This window comes from Spea bombifrons, chromosome 11, assembly GCF_027358695.1.
Source record: "Spea bombifrons isolate aSpeBom1 chromosome 11, aSpeBom1.2.pri, whole genome shotgun sequence".
NCBI classification, from domain to species: Eukaryota; Metazoa; Chordata; class Amphibia; order Anura; family Pelobatidae; genus Spea; species Spea bombifrons.
This window is the reverse complement of record NC_071097.1, coordinates 27,860,763-27,883,979: the sequence shown is the minus strand read 5'-3', so window position 1 is coordinate 27,883,979 and position 23,217 is coordinate 27,860,763. Positions and strand designations below refer to the sequence as shown.

The following is a 23,217-nucleotide window of genomic DNA, read 5'->3' as shown; positions in this document are numbered from 1 at the left end:
TACAACAAAATAGTTCACATATAAAACCAGATTAAGATCTGGGAAGTCTTTGCCCCCTTTACACTTGGGTTTAAAAACATGTTCTCTTTTCAGTCGGGCGTTCCAAAAGAAAGTATTTATTTTCTTAAAACCTCAACATGTGGGGGGAAATACCATACTTAAATATAGCAAAAGTGGAAAGATCACCATTTTAATGATTAATATGTTCCCTTCTATTGAAAGGCTAAATGTTTTCCACTTTGTTGTTTACCTTTTGGGCCACAGTTTTCCAGCTTTCTGTGTCCTTATTTGACTCATTAAAAAGAACTTCTAATGTTTTTTTACAAATTCAGAGACTAGGATAAGCAGATCTCTTTTATCTCTAATAGGTAGATTTGTGTTCTCATTTATATTAACCTTAAAGCCAGAAGCACAGCAAAAACATTATTTTTGTTTAACTGTCATTTGAAGTGAAACTTTCTACCTACAGAAAATGGCAACATCATCTATATACCTCACTACTTTCCCCTTTATCGGGCTTTGTTTAAAGGCTGTCTAGTACAGCATACATTTGCCATAAAGGGATCCATGTATTTAATGTGGATAAAGAGGCAAAAAAGGTGTTCATTGTTAATCTTGTTTGCATTTATCTACCCAGAATCCCTTGCAGTTGTGGTAGTGCTACAAGAAGGCAGAAGCATGTCTACTGGATTGTAGATAATGCCTCTTCTATTTATTAATTTTGGTTTTGCAAAATGCAACCTTTTTGTGATATAGTTTTTGGGTATAATCACAGAATGGAAACAGTCAAGTAAAACATTGTTTAAACTTAGAAGTGAGGATCTTTAGTGGAATTACAGGATTTTCTGAATGCACTCAAGGAAATCTGAAATGTCAGTGAGCAGTAATGATAACGACCATAAATGATGACTCATTTATTGGCCTATCGCTAACATTATATCGGTTGCGATAGTAATAAGACCACTTCTTAGTCTTTGCACCAAAATTAATTTTGTTACACATAACACTAAAATAATCCCTCCCGACTCGATATGAATTAGTATCCTTCGTATCAATTCATATTCAGAAGGACAACGCCATTTTTCTAATGGTTTAAGCTGCAGTCACTGACAGCATATCTGCTTAGTGTGGTCTATAAAAGGATGAAAAACGTTGCCTTAGAAAGTCTCTTTAACACAATAAAGTGAATTGCAGGAATACTGAATATCAACATTATTATTTATTGATTTTGTATAGTGTAATCGTATTCTGTAGCACAGTGAATTTTTTCTTTGCAGTTTCAACTCATCAACTTCATTATGCATTATGAATGACCAATGGAGATTGGTCCTGTATAACTCATACTGAATTAACTATGCACTGTGAAAGGCATTCATTCACTAAATCAGGGAGAAAGAAGGACAAGTAAATATAAGGAAGTAAAGGGAGAAGAAAGATGCTGGAATTAGTGAGAGGTGGGGGTTGAAGGCATCTTTTTCTTGTTTGTCTTTTCTAGATGATGCAAAAGTATAGTCAGAGTGCGCCATCTAGTGGATGGCTAAAGGATTTCAGAAGAAGCTGGTAAAAAAAGTAATACCTAAAAACTGGAGCCTATTTATTATTATATAGAAAAGACTAACCCTATCTACAACTTGTGCTTTTGACGATTACTGTAATTATTTTGGATATATTTAGTTTTAAAGACAATCTGAACCAATCCACAGCAGTTAGCACCTTAATAATAGGCAGAGATAATGGGAAGGAATAATGATGCAGCTCTCATTAACAGGAAGTTAAGGTACCTCTTTCCCGATGGCATACATATAAAATTACATTTTGATATATATACACACCACCATTCAAAAGTTTTGAACATTTCTAACTGTAACATGATTGCAAATGGGTTTTTAACGATTTTAACGGTTTTTGACCGTTTTAATCATAAACTTGGATCAGTGAGCACAACCTGCCATTGGAACAAAGGAGTGATGGGAGTGATAAAGGGCCTCTCAATGCTTCAGCATACCAAGACATTTTGGACAATTCTATGCTTCCAACTTTGCGGGAACAGTTTGGGGAAGATATTTTACTATTCCAGCATAGTAGGCAAAGCACTCCCCCAGTGGGAAAAGCAAGGTCCATAAAGACATGGTTGGATGAGTTTGGTGTGGAACCCATCAAACACCTGGGATGAACTGGAACAAAACCAGACCTTTTCGTCTATGTCACAATACTTTTGTCCATATAGTGTATAAATGTACATATATATATATATATATATATATATATATATATATATATATATATATATATATATATATATATATATAAGCATTATTAAACACTCATCTATAGACACCAGACAAGCCAGAAATTCATGGGGCTCCCACAACCACAGGGGATTCTGGGTAGGCATATACAAATAAGGACAACAATTAGGACAACACCTTTGCCTCTATATCCGCTTTATACATGAATGCCTTGAAAGTAATTGCCCACTGGACAGGACAGCCTTTAAACAAAACTCAGAAACAGGTCCTTAACAACACTTGTCAGCACAAGATTGTGATACTGAATTCATATGTGAGGCTTGGGGTAGCCAAGAAATGCCATTACATAAGTCATGGTGGGTAATGGTGATGGAAAACCCTTCCACTAAAATTTAGGGGTATGTAGAAGCATTATTAATCACTCATCTACAGACACCAGACAAGCCAGAAAGCTTGTTGTTCCCTCAGAAATCTCATGGTGCTGCCACAACCACAAGGGATTCTGGGTAGGCGCATGCAAATAAGGTCAACAATTACCAACTTTTGCCTCTATATCCACTTTATACATGGATTACACATCTTATTTTAGTATGTAACTGAACAATACAAGGTATAAACATACATTATTCTTTTCTAAACTGACAACACAGATCTTAGCATAAAATTAAAATTCAGCAAAGCCTGTGCACTCTGTTTTTCAAATCACCTTCAGAAATATATTTATGTGTATTGATCTCGCGGGGTGAACAGGGTTGCTGGATGTTCAATATTTACCGGAATAATCTATGATGCTTTTCTGATAGAAATGGTGCCCATTCATTGCATTGGACTGTTCATTACCTGTGAAATGATGGCACCCAGGTACTATTTACTCTAATTAAAAATGACATGTACCCTGAGCCCTTAGAGGCAGGTGTTCATTATCTGTGTTGGCATTTTAGTGACAACCAACACTGAAAATTAACTTTTTTCACCCAAAGTTATGAGGACGTTTATTATGCAGGATCTGTCTCAGCTCGGCGTTTTCTACACCGCCTCGCATCCCCTGCCAACCTCCCTCCTGCCACGTGACTGCTCCCGCCAAATGACTGCCCTGAACCAATCACGTGCCGGCAATCGTAGTACCCTTAGCTCTCTGCCCAATGGCCGAGAACCTGGTCCGTGTCATGTGACTACCAACTCTCGCCCCGCCCTGTAGGTGCTGCTGAGGATGGCGGAGGCCGCCTGCGGCCGGTGCAGCTCTGTAGCCGTCCTGCTGCTCTTCCTGTCCCTTTCCCCGCGGCCCGCATCGCTCTGGCTGCTTGGCCTGCGCCCGGAGGACACGGTGGGCGGCCAAGTATCCCTAGAAGGTGGCACATTACGGGCGGCCGAGGGCAGCCGATTCACACTTCGTGTTTATTTCCAGCCCCCTCTGCCAGCTCAACAGAGCCAGCAGCCTTCTCACAGTCCCGGCTATAACGGCACCAGCAGCCCACCACGGCTGGTATTCATTGAGGAGCCGCGGGCAGGTGAAACCCCGACCGAAACCTGTCAGGATGAGGGCTCGTGGGCATCGGACGTGGAAGTGCTGGGCCCCCTGCAGCCCGGCCTGGGGGGCTCGGCCGTGGTGGAGGTGCAGGTGCGGGAGCTGCGGAAAGGCGAGCGGGTCAAGCTGTTCTCTCTATGCGCTTTCGACGGTCGCCACTGGGAGCATCACCGTGGGGCCCACTTCGTGCTGGAGGTTCGGGAAGCCGAATCGGGGATGCCAGGCTGGCTGCGGGCGCTCATCGCCCTCTTGCTCCTGGCTATGTCCGCCTTATTCAGCGGCCTCCGCCTTAGTATGCTCTCCCTGGACCCGGTGGAGCTGCGGGTACTGCAGAGCAGCGGCTCCCCCGCGGAGAAGGAGCAGGCTGGCCGGGTGCAGTCGGTACGGTCCCGGGGCTCATACCTCCTGTGCACCCTATTGCTGGGCAACGCGCTAGCCAATGCCTCCCTGGCCGGCTGGCTGTGCTCCTCCCTGCCATCAGGGGCCAGCGGGGCGATGTGGCTACCGGTGCTAGTGTGCACGTTGTGCGTGTTCCTCGGCGGGGAGATTGCTCCGTACTCTGTGTGCTCCCGGCATGGCCTGGCCATCGCCTCCCGCACCGTCTGGCTTACTCGGCTGCTGATGGCTGCCACTTTCCCTATCTCCTACCCGCTGAGCCGCCTGCTGGACTGGGCTCTGCGCCAGGAGATCAGCACCTTCTACACCCGCGAGAAGCTGCTGGAGATGCTGCGGGCCGCCGACCCGTACAACGACCTGGTCAAGGAGGAGCTGAACATCATCCAGGGAGCCCTGGAGCTGCGCACCAAGGCGGTGGAGGACGTGCTGACCCCGCTGGGGGACTGCTTCATGCTGCGCTCCGACGCGGTGCTAGACTTCGCTACCGTGTCCGACATCCTGCGCAGCGGCTACACTCGCATCCCGGTCTACGAAGGGGACGACAGAGCCAACATCGTGGACATCCTGTTTGTTAAGGACCTGGCTTTTGTGGACCCGGATGACTGCACCCCGCTGCAGACCGTGACCCGCTTCTACCACCGGCCCCTGCACTGCGTCTTCAACGACACCCGGCTGGATGCGGTGCTGGAGGAGTTTAAAAAGGGTGAGGGGTGACGGCCGAGATACCGCTCATTCTCCATCACAACCCTGCTTCACGTCCTGTGCATGCCGCTTACACCGACAACCCCGTCCCTCTGCCGGAGGATGCTGCTGTGAGCCGGTGCAGGGCTGGAGCAGCATCTCTCGCAGCCCGAAGGACGGTCCGCTTCCCATCTCCATGCGCGGCTTACAGCAGTGACATGTAATGGCTGCTCACCCGGTAACGCTTCCATTTCACCCGCACAGCCCGGCTCCGCCGTGATGCATCCCACCCTAAAGCGAATCCCCTTAACGGACACAAATCCCCCGGTCTGCGGAGGAAGGTGCTGGACCAGGAAGAGGGATCGGTGCTTGTCTGTGGTCTCCATGCATGGCTTCCAGCTGTCATTGTCTCTGATGTGCCACAGAATGCAGTATTGCGGTGTATGTTCCCCGGTTGACAGTGTACTCCTTCCAGCATGAAAGGCATCTGCTATACAGTGTATGCACAGTGTTACCCCAGCGGCTTTTGTGGGGTCACTAGTAACCCCCAGTGACACATATCGGTGGTGGGGGGGGGTGTAGTACTATAACCAAACAAATCAGCAAGGAGTGATTAGAGGACAGCATTAACACTGTGTGTGCCGCAGGGGTATTATTCAGATTAACACTGCTGGTACTTATATTTAATAAGAGGGATACAAGTTCCGAATGAATGAGTAAACATTGCTTTCGCTTTAAAAGGTATTACACTTCTGGTGGCGCTTTATAGCTTCAAGTGGATCTGTCACTTGTCCCATATCTTACATGTTTGCAGCTTGAAATACAGATTAAAATAAGCAATGTACATACCGGTATATTGAAAGATCCACCGTACTGTTTATGTATCCCATAAGAAAAAGTCTCCTTTTTTGTTTCTAGTGATGAAAATTATTATTCATCCGCATTATCTCAGACGTTATTAAATGGGAACTCCCACCATTTTTATTACTAGTATTAGATTAAAAATAAATTGGAAAATATTGTGCTTTTTTAACGCACAGGAAATGCAGAAACTCTGAGACTAAACAAGCGGTGGGTGTTTTGAATTATTAGTCTCATAACACATTAGAAGACTCAAGTATAAAAAAGACATGCCCTACCAAGCTACACCTTAACACCCGTCACACCCGTCTAGCCCAAATGAACAGGGTGACCTTTCACCACCCGTTACCCGTATTATGTACTAAGAAGGTTCTTTTTAAGACCATAAGTTAGGGAATCTTACAGTCAGCTATGATTTAAAGGGATTTTTTAGTACTCTTATGCAAAATATATGATTCAATATCTTTATATTGCAACATAGGTAAATCCCATCTAGCAATAGTTCAGCGGGTTAATAATGAAGGAGAAGGAGACCCCTTTTATGAAGTGATGGGGATTGTAACTCTGGAGGATATCATAGAAGAAATAATCAAGTCAGAGATTCTGGATGAAACCGATCTGTACAGTAAGTGTTCTGTGTAATTCACTGGTTTACATCCATGCAGTAAAATATACGTAATTATGGACACTCTAAAGAAGAAAAGAAATATATATATATAGTGTAATGTGATCTTGACAACACAAGGAACTGCTCTACATGGAACACGTTATACTGTGCGCTCACAAAGCGTGTATGTAAATACTGGACTCCACAACGCTCAATAAATTAATTCATTATGTTTAATTACCAAAGAAATGTTCCTGAATAAATGTTAAAAACATGCTCATCCTCAAACACAATACCCCACTGCAACTGAACAAAGTCTGGCTTCCTAGTAAGTGTTCCTCCTAGGTGGGTCCTTGGAGGACCACCATTGTGTGGACCCACCCACGAGGACCAACATTGTGTGGACCCACCCACGAGGACCACCATTGTGTGGACCCACCCACGAGGACCACCATTGTTGTGGCAGTAGGTCATTATGTTGTAGGTACGTACGGAGCTATATTTTATTCCTGTGAGTGCATTTTGAACAGTTATGTTACTTCAGTAAAGCACCAACGGCCCATTTATTGAACGTTGTAGAGGTTAAGCATTTACTTGAACTCTTTTTATCATTGAGTGAATATCATGTGTATCTATTGTGTTCATGTCAAGGTCATATTACCTTTTATATTTTCTTGTCTTGTTTATGTGCCATTTTAAGTAGATATTATCGATGGCTACGTACCAAAGCAGCATTCACAAAGAGAAGGTTATTTATCATCTTATCACGCTGTACACTTGAGGGTTATTGTGTTGTTGTCTTGCTGTTTTCAGTAATAATGACCTGCACTAGATAAATAATAAATGACTGTTAAAGAGCTATGTTGGCAGCGACTCTACCGGATCTACCATATATATATATATAATCCTTGAAGATCCTATCATCCTTGTTGTTTAAAAGCTATTATGATTTTTCTTTTCCATTTTATTTTGTTGCTGTTTTTGTTGGATTCTGTGATGACCCTTCTTTATGTGAGACACCCAGACAATTTGGTTAGAAAGGTTCTCCTAATGTGACATCATAATTCCGCTCACAGTACAAAACACAGTGATGCGTACAAAAATAATAATTGTTTTGATTATGATTACGTAACATATATAATTAAGTGCTATTTTTTTATTTCTTGAATGTTTGATGTATTATATTTGGGGGAAAAAACCCTATAATTTATCACAGCAGATAACAGAAAAAAGGAGAGAATTCCCCAACGGGAACGGAAACAGCACGACTTTTCACTGTTTAAACTCTCTGACAGCCAGATGAAGGTAAAGATTTCTCCGCAACTCCTGCTGGCGACGCATCGCTTTATGGCTACAGGTTTGTACAGTCATCAGATCACTGCATGGACAAAAGTGACATAAGAAAGGGGGGAATAATAAGAAGGGGTTAAACCCCAATGTAAAATTCCATGTCTTTACTGCTTTATTATTATTATTATTATTTATTGTTTTATATAGCGCCATCAAATTCCATAGCGCTGTACAATGGGTAGACAGGACATAACAAGTAGTATGTAACATAACAAGTTGACTTACAGAGACAACAGGTGAGGAGGGCCCTGCTCAAACGAGCTTACAATCTAGAGATTACACACTGGTCATATCTCAGACTTGTTTGCACACTATATTACATTTATGAGTAAGCCTTTAGAATTACAATGTGTTATAGTTTGTTCTTGAAATATGTTTACAGATTCCATACATTCCTTTACATTTGAAATACCTCTTTTTTTGTTAGAAATCGAGCCTTTTAAATCCCCGTATCTATCGGAGAAAATTTTATTGCGACTTTTAAAACACCCCAACGTAATCCAGGAACTGAAGTTCGATGAGAAGAATAAAAGGTCTTCAGAGCATTATCTTTACCAACGGAACCGCCCGGTGGACTACTTCATTCTGATCCTCCAGGTCAAGTTCATCCTATTTAAGAAAAAAAACAGATTATGGCTTTGTTGGGTCAAGGGGGATTGACCTTGATTAAAAAAACTCATGGTTTTTGACTGTTTGTTTTTTCTTTATTTTCTCCACTTAGGGTAAGGTAGAAGTGGAAGTTGGTAAAGAGGGGCTAAGGTTTGAGAATGGAGCGTTTACTTATTATGGGGTCCCAGCAATCATGGCCACTGTTTCTTCAGGTATTGATGTAAAATCAGGTGATCTGGAAAATTCTATCGATATGTTTATTGTTTATATGTTGTAATGAATATTGGAATGAAATGAATTCAGTTATTTTAATTGCTATATTTGTTTTATTGTCTACCTGCAGATACCGATGTGAGAAAGGTTGGAAGCTTGGCTGGGTCTTCATTTCTTTGTAAGTATCACTCGGTGAAGCAGATCAGGCCAGAAAATGAGGTTAAGTAAACTGAAATCAGTATCTAAAGGCAAATGCACTGCTCTGTGGATATGCCTGAATATTTTTTTTAGTACCGTATTTAACGGCGTATAACACGCACTTTTTAAACCTAAATACGAAGCTGAAACCCTACCTGCGTGTTATACGCCGATAAATCCTAGAGCTGCACGATTTGCAGCGACGTCTCCCTCACTTCCGGTCCTGGGGAGGGTGCGTGTTATACGCCGGTGCGTGTTATACGCCGGCAAGTACGGTATATTGAAACAAAGAAACAGTCTAGTCCCCAAAAATGTAATTCTATTTTTAATGCATGTTGGAGTCCATTTTTTCTATAGGCTCCCATGCATTTTACTAGGAAGCATTAGTATGTCAACTGTATAAATCAAAACGAAGACGCCAGCTCTGGAAATCACAGCGCAAGATGAAGTAAAATCCACCAAACTTTACTGACGTCCATGGACAATAGCAAAATTACAGCATTGCAGAGGTTTCCGCAGGAGTAAGATCCACTCCTTGGCGCGTTCCGCACGTCTTGTGCTTGTTCACAAAGCTGCTTTGATTTCACCTCATCTTGCCCTGTTACTTACGTAGCTAGCGTCTTAGTTTTGATTTCCATATTCATCCTGTTTGGGATTTGGAGCGGACCCTGGGCACAGAAGCAGACAGTAATTTGGGGCTGGAGCGGTTTCTGCTTCTGAATCAAATATGTCAACTGTGTATGTAGCATTCCCAAACATCAGCCAATAAAATGTTGTCTGGGAGCTCTACTGAGCATGTGCAAGGAGCATATTGAGGTACGCTTCCTGCTGCCAGTAGAGACGTCTCGGGAGGAGTTTAATGACACAGAAGTCTTATTTTCTAACGGCAATAACTAAAGAACGCCTGCACTGATCTGCATGCGGTAAAATGCACTGGAGTCCGTGCAAAATGGACTCTGATATGTGTTTAACATTACACTAAGGCTGAAGTACTCCTTATATATATGTGAACATATAATGTATATGCATAATAGTACACTAATAGTGAACTGTTCTGAAATAGTATTTGTTCTTTGGCAGGCTTAGTGTTTTGTATTTGTTTTGCATGCCTGACTTGTTTTATGGCATATTATTTGTTAAATAAAAATCCATTCATAGCCTTCCCTGATGTCCTCAAGTGATATTGCTTTGATATTTAATCACAATATATTCTCTATAATAAGATACAGCATATGTAGGATAAATTACCCATATAGATAAACCAACCCATTTTCACGCTTCTGCTATTTTCTTTTTCATGATGTATTATATGGTGCAAAGAACGTAGACGTTGGAAGACTGTCTTGCAATGTACTGTATATGTATAAAGACTGTGTATTGTCCCTTTACATTATTCTGCATTTCTCCTTGTGTGTCCAGCTTTTAATACTTACCCCACAACTACCTTTTTCCAAATTTTGCCTTGCCCTCTTAGTACCTGTGTCCGTATCTCGCACCTTCGCTTTCAACAGAGGGGAATCGCTGGCTGGCTCCCCAGGTAAACACGCATGGCTCGGGACTTAGATCACTTGAAAATGGGTTGAATTCACACATGCGGATGAAATGTCCTTCCCAGGCTGATTTTCATGTGTATAGCGGTTGCTTTTCGTGGTATTATTTCTAGACGTCGGCCGGGGGGAGTTTCTAGGAAAATAGTATGATTGCTATTATATATTATAATCTAAACAAGATTAATTTGATTTTATGCAAAGGGATTGGCATTTTTGCTTTTATAAAATGTGAGATGTCTTTTTTAGCCAATAAATAATAAGAAAAAAAAAATGATCACCAGAATTTAAACTTAATTCAGATGAGCCCACGTAAAATCACATGTTTTGCCATTATGCAAATGTATCTCATTAATAAGGTGTCATTGATAGATCTGTGTTTAGTAAATACTGTATTCTGTTTTCTTCTCTTTTATCCTGTTGTTCGTTCAATCTTCTTTTCCTTTCTTCTCCCCCCTCACCCCGAATGTCTATAGTAAACAGATCCCCTTCTCGCTGCAGTGGCTTGAATCGTTCTGAATCCCCTAACAGAGAGCGCAATGACTATGGGGGGAGCACTAACCAGCTAAGCAACAGTAACAACAATCTCTACGTACCAGATTACTCCGTACATATCCTCTGCGATGTACAGTTTATTAAGGTAACTGGGAGGACTGGTACTATGCCTTTCAGACACGCTGAAGGTGAAGAAACCCTCTGAAGAGCCCAATGAGAAAGTTTAGATGTCCAAACCTTTACGCATTACTGTCCCTTTAAAGGAATGGGGTCCCTATTGATGGCCGTAACACTCCACGCCATGTTGTTAATCCCATCTTCATCAATAAAGTGACAAACCAATGATTACGTTCCTCCTCTCCTCCAGATCACGCGGCAGCAATATCAGAACGCGCTTACCGCCAGTCGAATGGACAGCTCTCCCCAGTCCCCGGAAATTGAAGTCTTTAGTGACGGAGATTCTTCGAAAACAAGCAAATACCGCAGAGTGTCCGAGTCTCCAAAGGACGACGCGGCTTCCACATTAATGCACGAAAGAAACAGCAACTTTGGTAACGTAGCTTTTATTAATCGTTGTTTTTTACTGGCATAAGGTAGAGTAACGGTAACTATAACCATGCGAGCTTTCCCTAATACTAACAAATACATCAAAGGAGAGGCAAGAGATCAACTAAAATGCACACACGGAGCCATATGTTGGCTAGTACACGTGCTGACACAGTCTATGCATCCATTTGTCAAATACACGCGTGTTAACAGGCTTACTTAAAGAGGCTTTAGTCTCGGGCTGGTGATTTGTGTTATATAAATGTTTTGCATTTTGCCATAATGTATAATGTTGTGTTTCACAGCAGGGAGCAAATCCGACGGGCTGAAAAGTCCTAATGACTCCGTGTTCCTACATATGGACGACATTCCCCAAATCAGAGAGGAACTGGCAGACAGCGAGAGCTGCAAAACCAACAGTAAGCCCAGACACGATGCAATATTGCAAAAAAACATGGATTTAGCTCCTCGAAGACAGTACCTTACTTTGCTTTTGTGTGTTGAGTGTCACAGATACAGTTTCCTGGCCTGTGCACTCATTATAATTAATAATATACAGTAAGTGTGCATAGTGACATGCCATGGGCTCATCATTGAAATTCCATGCATGGATATTCGTTTAATTAGTCTTCTACTCTCTGTCTTTCTTCTCCCTCTTCTCTCCTGTCTTTCTTCTTATTCTTCTTCTTGCTCTGTCTTGTCTTCCTCTTTTCTCCTCTCTCTTCATCCTTTCTCACTCTCTTTCTTCTCTTCCCTCCTCTTTTTCTCCCTCTTTTTTCATCTTCCTTCCATTCACTCTCTCTCCTTCTATCTCTTTCTCTTCACACATGACTGACATCAGACAAATTGCTAATTAGTAGAGTTGATGGATGCCCTGCCTGAGGCTTTAGTCTCTGCTGACTGCCCTGCTCACTGGAGTGATTTATACTTTAGTAACTATGTAGCAGTCTGCTTGTCGATTTATGATTTATGTTTAGTTCATGTTGGAAAAACAACAATTGCTCGGCCTGTTTTGGCAGCGGTATTTATATCCTGAGTGAAACCTACAAGGCTAGAAATTGTTGTCTGTGCAATATTTTTTCCCGCTACCATATTTACCCTTTGATCATAGATGCAGATTGCTGTGGAATTAACGTGGACTCGGATCACTCGAGCACCGAAATGATTACATGCTCAGCTGTCACCAGCAATGAAGAGACCCTGGGGAAAAAGCTACTGAGAACGCTAAGTATGTACTTTAGAAATGATGTCACATTGTTCCTATAATGAATGATGGAGTGTCACTGTGTAGAGGGATTCTTTACCAATAATCATGTTCTGGCGATGGCAACTCTTATACTCCGTGTAAGAATCAGCTAGGACACGAGGGCACTCATGAGACTAGAATGTCTCTTCTCTCATTGCATCCTTTTTTTTCAAAAATTTGCATCAGCGATGGTTTCTTCTAAGCCAGAATTTCTGAATGTGGATCATCAAGCTACGTCAGCAATTCATTCTTAAATACACTGAAATAATTATAATTAATTGTGAAGCTTCTAACACCCCCAAGATCAGGGAGGTTGTCAGGAGAGTTTGCAGGACGGTTGTCAATATACATTATGATGGGCAAACTCCAGTGAGCTTCTGCCGCACAAAGAGCCTGGCTGGCCCCGTTTAATGATTAAATCAGTGAGATGTCTTCAGATTCCCCTCATTCATTAAATTATGCATTATGCAGGGCAAAATCAAACCTGCTGCAGAAACTTACATGTGTCGGATATAATGAGGCGACACAAATATATATCTAAATAAAATAATGTAGATTATTTATTATTATTATTATTTGAAAAAGCCGATTATTTACCATCATTTAAGTTGTGCATTAATAACCTCTTTTTTCCTCTCACAATAGCTTTTGTCTTTTCAAAGAATGTCTTTGTGTTTGCAGGTGGAAAGACCAGGAAAAAATCAAGGGACGCCGATAAAAGTCCGGAAGAAAGTTCAGTGATGCATCTAATCACATGAAGATCCAGCAACTAACGTTAACACCTTATATTATACACAAGGGGGTACCCAGTCCTGTTGGGTTTAACTATAGAACCATTCTCACCCGACCAGTGCTTGAACAGTTAAAGGACAGCAAACCCTTAAGCGGTATTGTGGTGGGTTGCTTGTCTGCTGTTTGGAGAACACTGGCATTCCTTTACCCTTCGTTACCCTTTAGGCTATATATTACTTTGTTATGCACTTTATATGTTTATGATGGAATAGTTTAAAGGGACAATACAGCCTCACCAACCCATAATGCATATTAAAGTACTTTATATGTTCTTTAATATGTATTCTTTAGCTGTCACTGATATCTAGGGGCAGATGAATCCCACCGTACATTTTCAAACGGAATGCATTAAAGTACAAACGTTGGCTGAAGTTTTATCCAGTGAATATATACCAGGAGGCACAATTACATTTTGTACACAAATTGGGTATGAATATGTCCTTTGTGTTTATCAGTTGACAATAGGTTTGGCGGGTGGAGATTAGAGACCCCCTTGCATGTACCAGTCAACGACCGGGCAATCCGTTGAAGGCACAAACACAACTATGTTAGAAGAACGTTTATTTTTATGATATAAATACACTTTAAATTGCTCATATAAATATACTCGAGGGAACAAATTTATTTTGAATATGGGGGAAAAATAAGATTTAAATAGCAAGTAGAGTGAAATTGTGTGTTTGTTCACTCCAGTTATAGCATATGTAAATCTGCAAACATAAAAAAATATTTATCATAGATTATTTTTTGCTAAATGTACCAATGTTCCATAGTAATATTTAATGGGTTTTTGGCCTGATTTTCAAATAAAACGATACAATTTTTTTTGTAAAAGGGCTCTCTTAAAAGCAAATTATGCTTGACGGTTTGGCCGCGGAGCCAGGTATCTGCGCATGCGTGCCACGCTCATTCTTCACCCACTTCTGCCGTTGGATCTAGATGTTGATATGACTGTTCTATTGAAAGTATAACCTTATTGCATTAAACAGCCAAACCTCCGCTCTGAACAGGTCGGATGTATTAGTTTAATTTAAAGCACAAAACTTATCACGTACAATTTACTCCCCACATGTTGAGTATCAAACCTCTTTATTTGCTAGTAATATATGACCAGCACAACGAGGACCTGTTTTCTACTACAGTATGTACTTGTTTTATTTCCTTAGCGCAGTGATGGCCAATGTTTTTGGGTCTAAGTGCCCAATTTTTTTTTGCACGAAACCAAGTTGCAGACCTCAAAAGTGCCAACGCTGCATGTTGGTGCCTACCCCCGGTCCATTGAAACCACACAAGCATATACTCACACTCACCTACACCCACACACATACATACTTACACACGCACAGTTTATTTTGACAAGACATTATATATTCTGTTGGGGAATAAATGCGGCAATTTGCAGAATAATTTGCATTAATGGTTAACCCTTCTTTTCTCATATTTTAAGGAAGAAACAGGGGTTCCATCTGAGAAGCCACCAAACACCTCGCAGCCATCCTGCAGCTTCAGTGCTGAGCGCCGGAATATGACATCATATCCCAGCGCTCAACATCAATAGTGGCACACTTGGCAAGGGTCCTGTATGAACAATGGGCCAATTTAAAAACAAAATGTAACCAGCCAGCACCCTGGCCGCGTGCTACAAGAGACTTTGGCGTGCAACGCAATCGTCATCACTGCCTTACATATTGATGTCATCATATGGAATCCTTCATGAATTGGGTAATTTAAAAGACTTATCGATGATGTGAATTCAAAGAGGCACAATCATTTATTTTGTTTTCCTGTCTTATGATCGTTCTATTGTAATTGTTTAAACACATTCTGATGTAGAAGGTTAGAACCTGCTGTAATGCTTACACACAGAGACTTTAACCCGGCACACACTTTCTATGAGCTCTCTTAATTAGCAATGACATGGATTCAAATAAATTTTACATTTCAACTGTTAAAGTTTGTGAGTTTGTTTTGTATGAAGGCGACAGGCCGCTTTTAAGAAACACTGATTGCATCCAGAGAAGCAATCCATGATATAGATGCTATACGATATAGGGGCATTTGATGGCTGAAGTGCCTCCTTACATAAAAAAAAAAAAAAAAAAATCCTTTTTACAATCATTCCAAAAATGTAATTTTTTTATGGATCTACACAATTTTATATATTTTTTAAGTAAATAAACTCTTAAATGTCAGCGATTATTGTAAACTATAAGAGGGAATGCTTAAATGTTTCGCACCAAATGGGTCAGAGTAGCTTGAGTTTTTACATGAAACTGGGACGAACTGACATTAGGTAAATATTAAAAATGTACTTTAAAATCTTTACATCACAGTAACTATATGGCTTTTTCCCCATATAAAAGTTTTTCTAAACATCTAGACAACATATAGTGCAATTAAACCTTTAAACCTTTAGATACCTCACCTCCTTTAAACTACTTCACAGATGGAATGCTGTATGGTCCTAATTGTTATCCAAGAGTAAAAAAACGGCAAAAAAATAAACCACACGTTCAACAGAACCAAGTTTATTGTCAGAACAGCACAACAAAGTGGTTTTTGGCTTCAGTGTCAGAGTAAGCAGCCGTTACATTTGGCCTGAAAGGGTGTATTGCACGTCACATAAACTTGGTATAAGAGGCAAACCCCATGGATACAGTATACAGAGAATCGATATTTACAGATAGGGATGTTTAGCGGGTGTATTTTGCTGTAAGAGAATGTAAGGGAATTAAGAATAATTTACTAGGAGACAGAATATGGCGCTGGTTACGTCATGAGAGCCAAATGTATATTTATTGCTCCTTCCACTAAGAGTGATGACGTTTATCACCGAAACAGCCGGGAGTTGTAAGCGAATAACATATAGTGGCTGGAGAGCTAAATGATATCGGCTTTTTGAATGTTAAAACCGGATCATTTGAGTATTATACGAAACGGTGCAAACGCCATTCATGCACACAATAATGTGTCTATGGAAAACACTAATGGCAGGGTAAAGGAACCAGCTCGGAGCTACTTATGATGTACTGATCAGGTCAGTCCCCAGTTGAAGAGGTATCGTTGTGTTCCCAGGCTCAGCCTTTGGATTCTTAAAGCTACGTATTTTCTGGATCAGCGAGTAGAAGATTAAGAGTGTTACATTTCTACAAAACCACCTTCAATTAAGGGCAGAGCTGTACTTTACATCAGGAGGGTGCTGTGTTGAGATGTCTTATGTTCGATCTGCTATACATAAAAAGCACAAGGTCTGACATGGGCAAATCCTTCCCGATTTCAACGGGAAAATATTAAGTGCAAAATACCGCCTGAGCCGTTAAGACGTCGGCCCCAGGGCACCATGAAACAAACGAGCTCACGAGTAATAAGTCTCCCTGCAGAATATTTTGTTCCATTTTAAAGCCATTAAAAAAAGGATGAGGATAAATTCAAACCTGAACACAAAGTCACATACGACACACCACAAGCTGAAATGTAATTTTGGATCACCGTTTATCTTTACTGGATGTTGGCTGCTTCATAAATAGACTGGGCTACGTAGTCAATGTTCTTGGTGGTGAGACCGCACATGTTAATGCGCCCGCTGGCCATCAGGTAGATATGCTTCTCTTTAATGAGGTATTCGACTTGCTTGGCTGAAACAGTAAAGAGTGGATGGGGGTACCCAATGAAGTATGAATGTAGAATGATATGTAATAACTAAACTGTCATAAAGCAAACATCAAAATGATCCTAAAATACAACCGTCTCTCCTGATACCTGTGATAAAACGTGAATGCCTGAACCGTGCAAAAAGTTGCTATTCTTACTATAAACAATTAATGGAGAACGCCGAGTCTTTAGACATTACACAAATACTAAGTATACACTTACGATTTAGCCCGGTGTAGCTGAACATTCCGATTTGGTCGACGATGTGGTTCCAAGTGCCCGGAGTTTTAAGAGCTTCCAGTCTCTTTTTGAGTTCTGCCCTCATCAGCAGGACCCTTTCTGCCATCGTCTTCACGTTATCTCGCCTAAAAATGACACCATTTATACTGCTGCTCCAAAAAAGGAAAAATTACACAAACTACCGATATCTGTTACTAAAGATTTCTCACTGCAATGCATTTTATAGACGTTCTTTTCAGTTTGTATTTCATCTAATTATGTTACAACATACATACCAGCATTAATATAATTATATATATATATATTTCACAAAAAATAAGAGAGACTTCTCTATTCACTATTCATAAGCAGCTTTTCCTCATCAAATTGTTCTTCATCCATCTTTCTCTTACCATTCATCAAACAGCTCGGGGGTGTTGAGAGTGGTTGCCACAATCCGTGCGCCTTGCGATGGAGGGTTTGACCAGGTAGTACGCACAATCTTCTCCATCTGAGATAACACTCGTGCCACATTTTCACCGTCTCTCCCCACAACGGTAAGGTTCCCCACTCTCTCGTCTAAACAAGAAAAACAATTCGGTATTAAAAACAGGGGAGAACCACAATAATAATGTCTCGGCCAAGCGATTACAGACCGAGCAACACACACTAGTAGGAAAACTTTCTGAGAAGACATCACGGGTAGCATAAAGAAATTATGCCACAACACATTTGAAAATGTCTTCACTTCCATGTGACCTGAAGGTCATGGAAAGGTCATACCATTAATAAACACAAGCGTATTAATGATTACTATTTCCTCAAGCTGCAGTACCTTAAATCGGCATACTGAGCAAAGATGATTTCACTAGGAGTTCGACCACTAATTATGTTTCATCATATTTCTAAAAGTCATTTTTGAAGAATATATTTTTTGCAAAGCTCCCCTTTGTTCTCACTGGCTCCGATCTCAAAGTCCCCGGCTGCCATCAGCATTCTGTAAAACTCTACCATACGGGAGATTATATTCTGGGAATACGCTTTTATCCATCTTATTTGGCCAAACATATCTTTAAGTCATTCTAGATTTAATTAAACAATATATTAAACCTGCATAAACTGGAACACAATTTCAGAGTATTATTAAAGAGAGAAGTCCCAAGCAGGAGTGCCATGAAACAAAAATATTATATATATATTGGATACTTACTGTACAAACCAAAGTTCTTGGAGAAGGACTGGGCACAGAACAGCTCGAATCCCTGAGACACAAAATACCGCACGGCCCAGGCATCCTTATCCAGATTTCCAGATGCAAATCCTTGGTAGGCAGAGTCAAAAAACGGGAAGAGATAACGCCTCTAGAAAGGACATAGTGAGAATGTCATTTATGTAATGAGGAGTGCAAGTCATACTGTCAATGATCTATTCATAAGATAAATTCTTAAAGAACAGAGATCAAACATTCTTTTAATGCCTCAAGGTAGCAACACTAGGAAGCCATCTCAGCATGCGCTGCCGGAAAATCGGGGCACCCGATATCTATTAGCTCTTCCAGCATTTAAGATACGATACCTTAGTTTGGTGGTGATACATCCATTTCAGTTACTTTATCAAAACTAGATTTCAATCTCGTAGTATTGCGTCCTTACATACCTTCATGACCTCTGCGATTTGTTTCCATTCATCTGGGGTGGGATCTGTCCCGGTAGGATTGTGGGCACATGCATGGAGAACAAAGATGGAATGCTCTGGAGCACTCTGCATGGAAAAGGAATAAGATAAATATAATGTTATCTTCATCAGCCATTCCAGATCAAGAAGAAGTATAAAAAGGTATAGCCAAGGTGCATCTGCATTAAAGATTAAAGCCAGAAAGGTCCCACACCAGGCTCAGATAATATCATGCCACTTGACAGCTTTCCCAACTTGAATATGGCATCCGGAACGCTACACCGAAACGCCCTCAACAAGACCGTCTCCAATTTCCCACAATCACCTCTAAATCCTGCAGCAATCCTTGAAGGTCAAGTCCCCGTTTAGCAGCATCCCAGTAGCGGTACGCACGGATGTCCTTAAATCCAGCATCAAGGAACACAGCATTATGGTTTTCTAGAATTTGGGATATGGAGGAAAAAAAGGTACCAATTAGACTGGCGTAAAAATCAAGGGACTCAATGGTTTATTCATATACACGTAAAATAACCAATATAGAAACACTGATTTATTCACTAAAACATGAGTTGCACATGGGTCCGTTGAGATGAAATATTTCATAGTCATCAACAGAGTTCATCACAAAGGGGCAACCCCAGCAAGTTATTTTTTGAAAGGAGGGCTGAGTTGACCGCTAGATCATTAATAAAGCGAGGGAATGAAACATTCATAATATAGGTCATATGGCTATCCTGAACTTAAGATGAGACCGAGGACTGATTAAGGTCTGAGTGTTTCCAGCAGGAAAAATGGGCAGACTAGATCCTCCAAATGGTTCTTATCTGCCGTCAAACTATGTTAAGTAGTTAAATCAATGAGAAAATTAAACAAACCATTTAGCTCTCCTATGATGAACACATAGCGGGAAAACGGCACACGTCTATAACCGTTTACATTCGGTGTAGCAGAAAAGAAAAGCAGAGAAGCGAGTTACCCCAGGAAGGAGCAGAGATGTAGATTGGAGTCGCCGTGTTGTTCGTTCCATTGTACCAGCGTCTCAGAAACTCTGCTCCAATGCGCAGCGCTCCAGTTCCACCCAAGGACTGCACACCGCCTACCTTAAAAACAGAGATTGTGAACCGCGATCAGTTCCAAATACACAAGAATAAGCGGTGCCCACATAATACACAAATACTGCCAAAAAGTAACAGTGTTTTGCTCCAAACAGCATTTCTTTTAATGAGGAGAACATTAGTATAAAAGAAACTATAGCAGAATAAACACACAAGGCAGGCGGGTGGTAGAAAAGATCTTACCCGAGCCTCTTTGAACGCTGGGCTTTCCTCCCCCAAAGCAATTCTGGAAGCACTGGAACGGAATTCGGGGAGCCCCAAAATTGGCAGGTATTCGTGATTTAAAGAGTGATCGTTTGCTATCTTCTGCTCCACCTTTTTCACCACCGGCAAGACCCAAGGCTGGGAGTCATCAGTGCGATAAGCTGCAGGAAAAAATACATTTACGGGGATTACGTATTGCCAGGATCAGGCTACGATATTCCACGTCCAGCTATAAGAACCATTAACCCCGCATTAACTTCCTTTTCAGTTACAAATGCGAGAACCCGCATGCGGCATTTGCAGCCATGATGATGTCTTGTATGCTCCGATTCTTAGGTCTTCTCTAAGTCGCAAATTAAAGAGATAAAGCTGCTCAATATAGAATGTAATCTCCGTACGCCCAACGCACACGGCACTCAAAAGAATGAGAACGCAGCGCTGTCATGGCTCTGATCTTCATAAAATTAGGTTACCATGTTACAAATTTGGAGATTAGCAAAATCATTTGTTTCTATACTATATACTGTGCGTTTACCCCATTAATTTACAATATATTTCCAATTATTGTCTACAATTCTAAACCTGAATGTGATGAAATATCTATCACAATAGAAGGGTTAAAAAAGTAAAACGCAGAGAGCAGCAATTTTTTTATCTATTGATCAAAGATCAGGTTTGTCCTAAATCGCCATCCAAAGTACATAAAAACAGGTTTCTCAATAAAATACTGACCCTGACAATATTACACAACTTGAATTTTATATATATAGGGCTTAATGCAATAGCATAGAATACAAAGATTAGGAAAGTGTACTATAAGGGGTGATCAGGATATCTATGAGGGGTACTGAGGTTTACCGTCCCTGACAGCCCCTATAATGGCAAATACATATTAAAGTACTCTGTGAGCATTCTTCAAAAACAATTAAAATCACTTAAATAAGGTAGTGCCAATGATTCTCACCACTGATTGGCTGCCTGACAGATCCCCGCCCACAGCGTGCGCCAAGCCAGCGCCATGGCCGACTAGAGGCAAGTATATCACATGCGCGGAGACATGTTTGGCTGAGCACAACCCCTGTATGGAAAATAGCTGGTGGCGGACAAAGGGGCAAATGCATATGGGGGGATTCTTCAGAAAGTCTCCGTGTATTTGCATAGGGTACGTCAATAAAATGTAAGGGGACCAATCAGCTACCATATACAGAAACAGAAATGTTTAACTGTGTGAATTTTTGCTTCATCCATCCTTTTTTTCTCATGGACCCTTAATTCTTATGCAACATAAAACCAGGTACTTATAGGTTGTTGCCATAGAAACTGAAAAGGTGTTTTGCTGTTTATGTGATCATACGTTCGGAGGAAAAGGGAAAATGACGGAACTGCTAACATCGGTCTCTGAGCAGAAACCCGCAGAATAAAGAACCATTGAGTCGGTAACGGCCTGGAAGAAGCTATTTACTATTATATACTACGCTCGTTTTGTATTTGGCGACATTTATTCTCTACGCCTGTGAGGTTACTCTGTATAGGAAACAACATGATCCCAATGGTGACTATTCTAACGTTGTGAAATTATTGGAAAAAGCTAAAAAAAAAAAAAAAAAAAAAAAAAAAACCCTGCGCTCATCTGACAGATTCAGATGAAATGTTAGGAAACTGCTAACCCTCTGCACAAAGTGCCACCTCTGGGCTGTGGTTCTGCACGCTTCAGCATTATTACACGCGTGTGCGCTGCCTGTCCCTGAACTTATGATCCTCCATGTATTTATCTACCCAATCACGTTACCTTACGGGCACCGGTAAATACAGGAGGTAAAATGCAGTTTAGTAGACATGGCAAGCAGCATTTCAAACCCCAGTCCAAGGAGCAAATACTCTGTCCTTCTACTGAGTTTCCAACCCAAAGGTCATTGACCATGTTTTGATCTCAGTGACAAGATAACAGGACAAGCAGTAAGAAGGCAGTAAATGGCTTTACAACGAAAGGCATTCGAGAATAAAAAGCGATCGGGGGCAGAATGTACTAAACTGTATGTTACATTGTAAGTGGTTAATTCCCAGTCGCAAAGCAGGACATTTAATGACAGCTAAGCTCCCAATTTAAACTGTAACACGAAGGGTTAAACTGCTAAAAGTGTACCAGCGCCCCCATGCCTCTCTGCAGGGGGCACTTCGCACGGTTTACCGCCACGGGCGGCTCGTCCTTTATGATAGGTTATCCCAGCAGTCACACACTGGGCCTCAGCCTCACCTCCCACTCCTAGGTTGACCTTCCGGGGATCGCTGTCGTCGCGGAAATCTGCCGTGAGTTTGAAGACTGCGACAGGCGGTGCCTGGGGAACGGCGGAGAAGATAGAGGGGGAAGCCATTGAGAAGCAGACAGTCGATCACCCGGGAACGGCAGACTAAAGCTTTCACCTTCACCTTCACCGGCTTAGTACGTGGGCGGGGAGAGACAAAACCAATCATAGCGTTCGAACCGGACGACGCCCACCGTTCCATTGGATAAGGAAGAAGGCATCGCGCTAATGGGCGGAGCGCCCAATATACATTTAAAAGCAGGGATACAAACAGCTGAGACTTAGGGATAATATGATTGGCTGGCTACAAGGATGCTTGTCAAACAGTCTCACCTATTGGCTGGCGATGCGAATTCTGACAGTGATACAACCGTAACAAGCTACTGGATCACATGAACGCCTCATACAGAGTCCGGAGAGAAGCGGATCATCAGCCGCAGTGCGATGTGAATCAGTTGAAGGGTTTTTTTTGTAGGTTTAATAAAAAATAATGTAAAATGCGCTTTCCCTGACTTGCTTTAAGGATGTCACTTTCAGGGACTGCCCCCTGTAACATCTACATCTGGTAACCCTGGTAACCCTAGTGTATACTCACCCTATTTAGTATTATTTAAAAAATATTTAGACTGGATCAATCGCATATAACTACAAAGGTATATGAAGGACTAAAGCCTTATATAGTGAATACATTTCCTAAAAGACTATTTCTTAATATACATTTTTCAAATATAATTTA

General features: G+C 41.3%; 2 protein-coding genes across 2 annotated transcripts; one reads left to right on the top strand and one right to left on the bottom strand.

Annotated features, from left to right (window-relative positions):
- The first annotated feature begins 3,294 nt into the window (after positions 1-3,294).
- CNNM1 (cyclin and CBS domain divalent metal cation transport mediator 1) lies at positions 3,295-13,435 on the top strand. Its single transcript, XM_053451153.1, has 12 exons — positions 3,295-4,873; positions 6,194-6,337; positions 7,536-7,676; positions 8,097-8,266; positions 8,391-8,490; positions 8,622-8,669; positions 10,164-10,226; positions 10,713-10,876; positions 11,099-11,282; positions 11,583-11,696; positions 12,389-12,505; positions 13,205-13,435. Exons 1-12 carry the CDS (start codon positions 3,460-3,462, stop codon positions 13,279-13,281), a joined length of 2,736 nt encoding a protein of 911 aa, XP_053307128.1. The 5' UTR covers positions 3,295-3,459; the 3' UTR covers positions 13,282-13,435.
- Positions 13,436-15,827: 2,392 nt separating this feature from the next.
- GOT1 (glutamic-oxaloacetic transaminase 1) lies at positions 15,828-22,634 on the bottom strand. Its single transcript, XM_053450300.1, has 9 exons — positions 22,433-22,634; positions 20,158-20,339; positions 19,836-19,959; positions 19,185-19,297; positions 18,842-18,946; positions 18,396-18,546; positions 17,599-17,764; positions 17,189-17,331; positions 15,828-16,950 (listed from the first exon to the last, which is right to left on the bottom strand). The coding sequence occupies exons 1-9, from the start codon at positions 22,548-22,550 to the stop codon at positions 16,814-16,816; spliced, it is 1,239 nt and encodes a 412-aa protein (XP_053306275.1). The 5' UTR covers positions 22,551-22,634; the 3' UTR covers positions 15,828-16,813.
- Between the last annotated feature and the right edge of the window lie 583 nt (positions 22,635-23,217).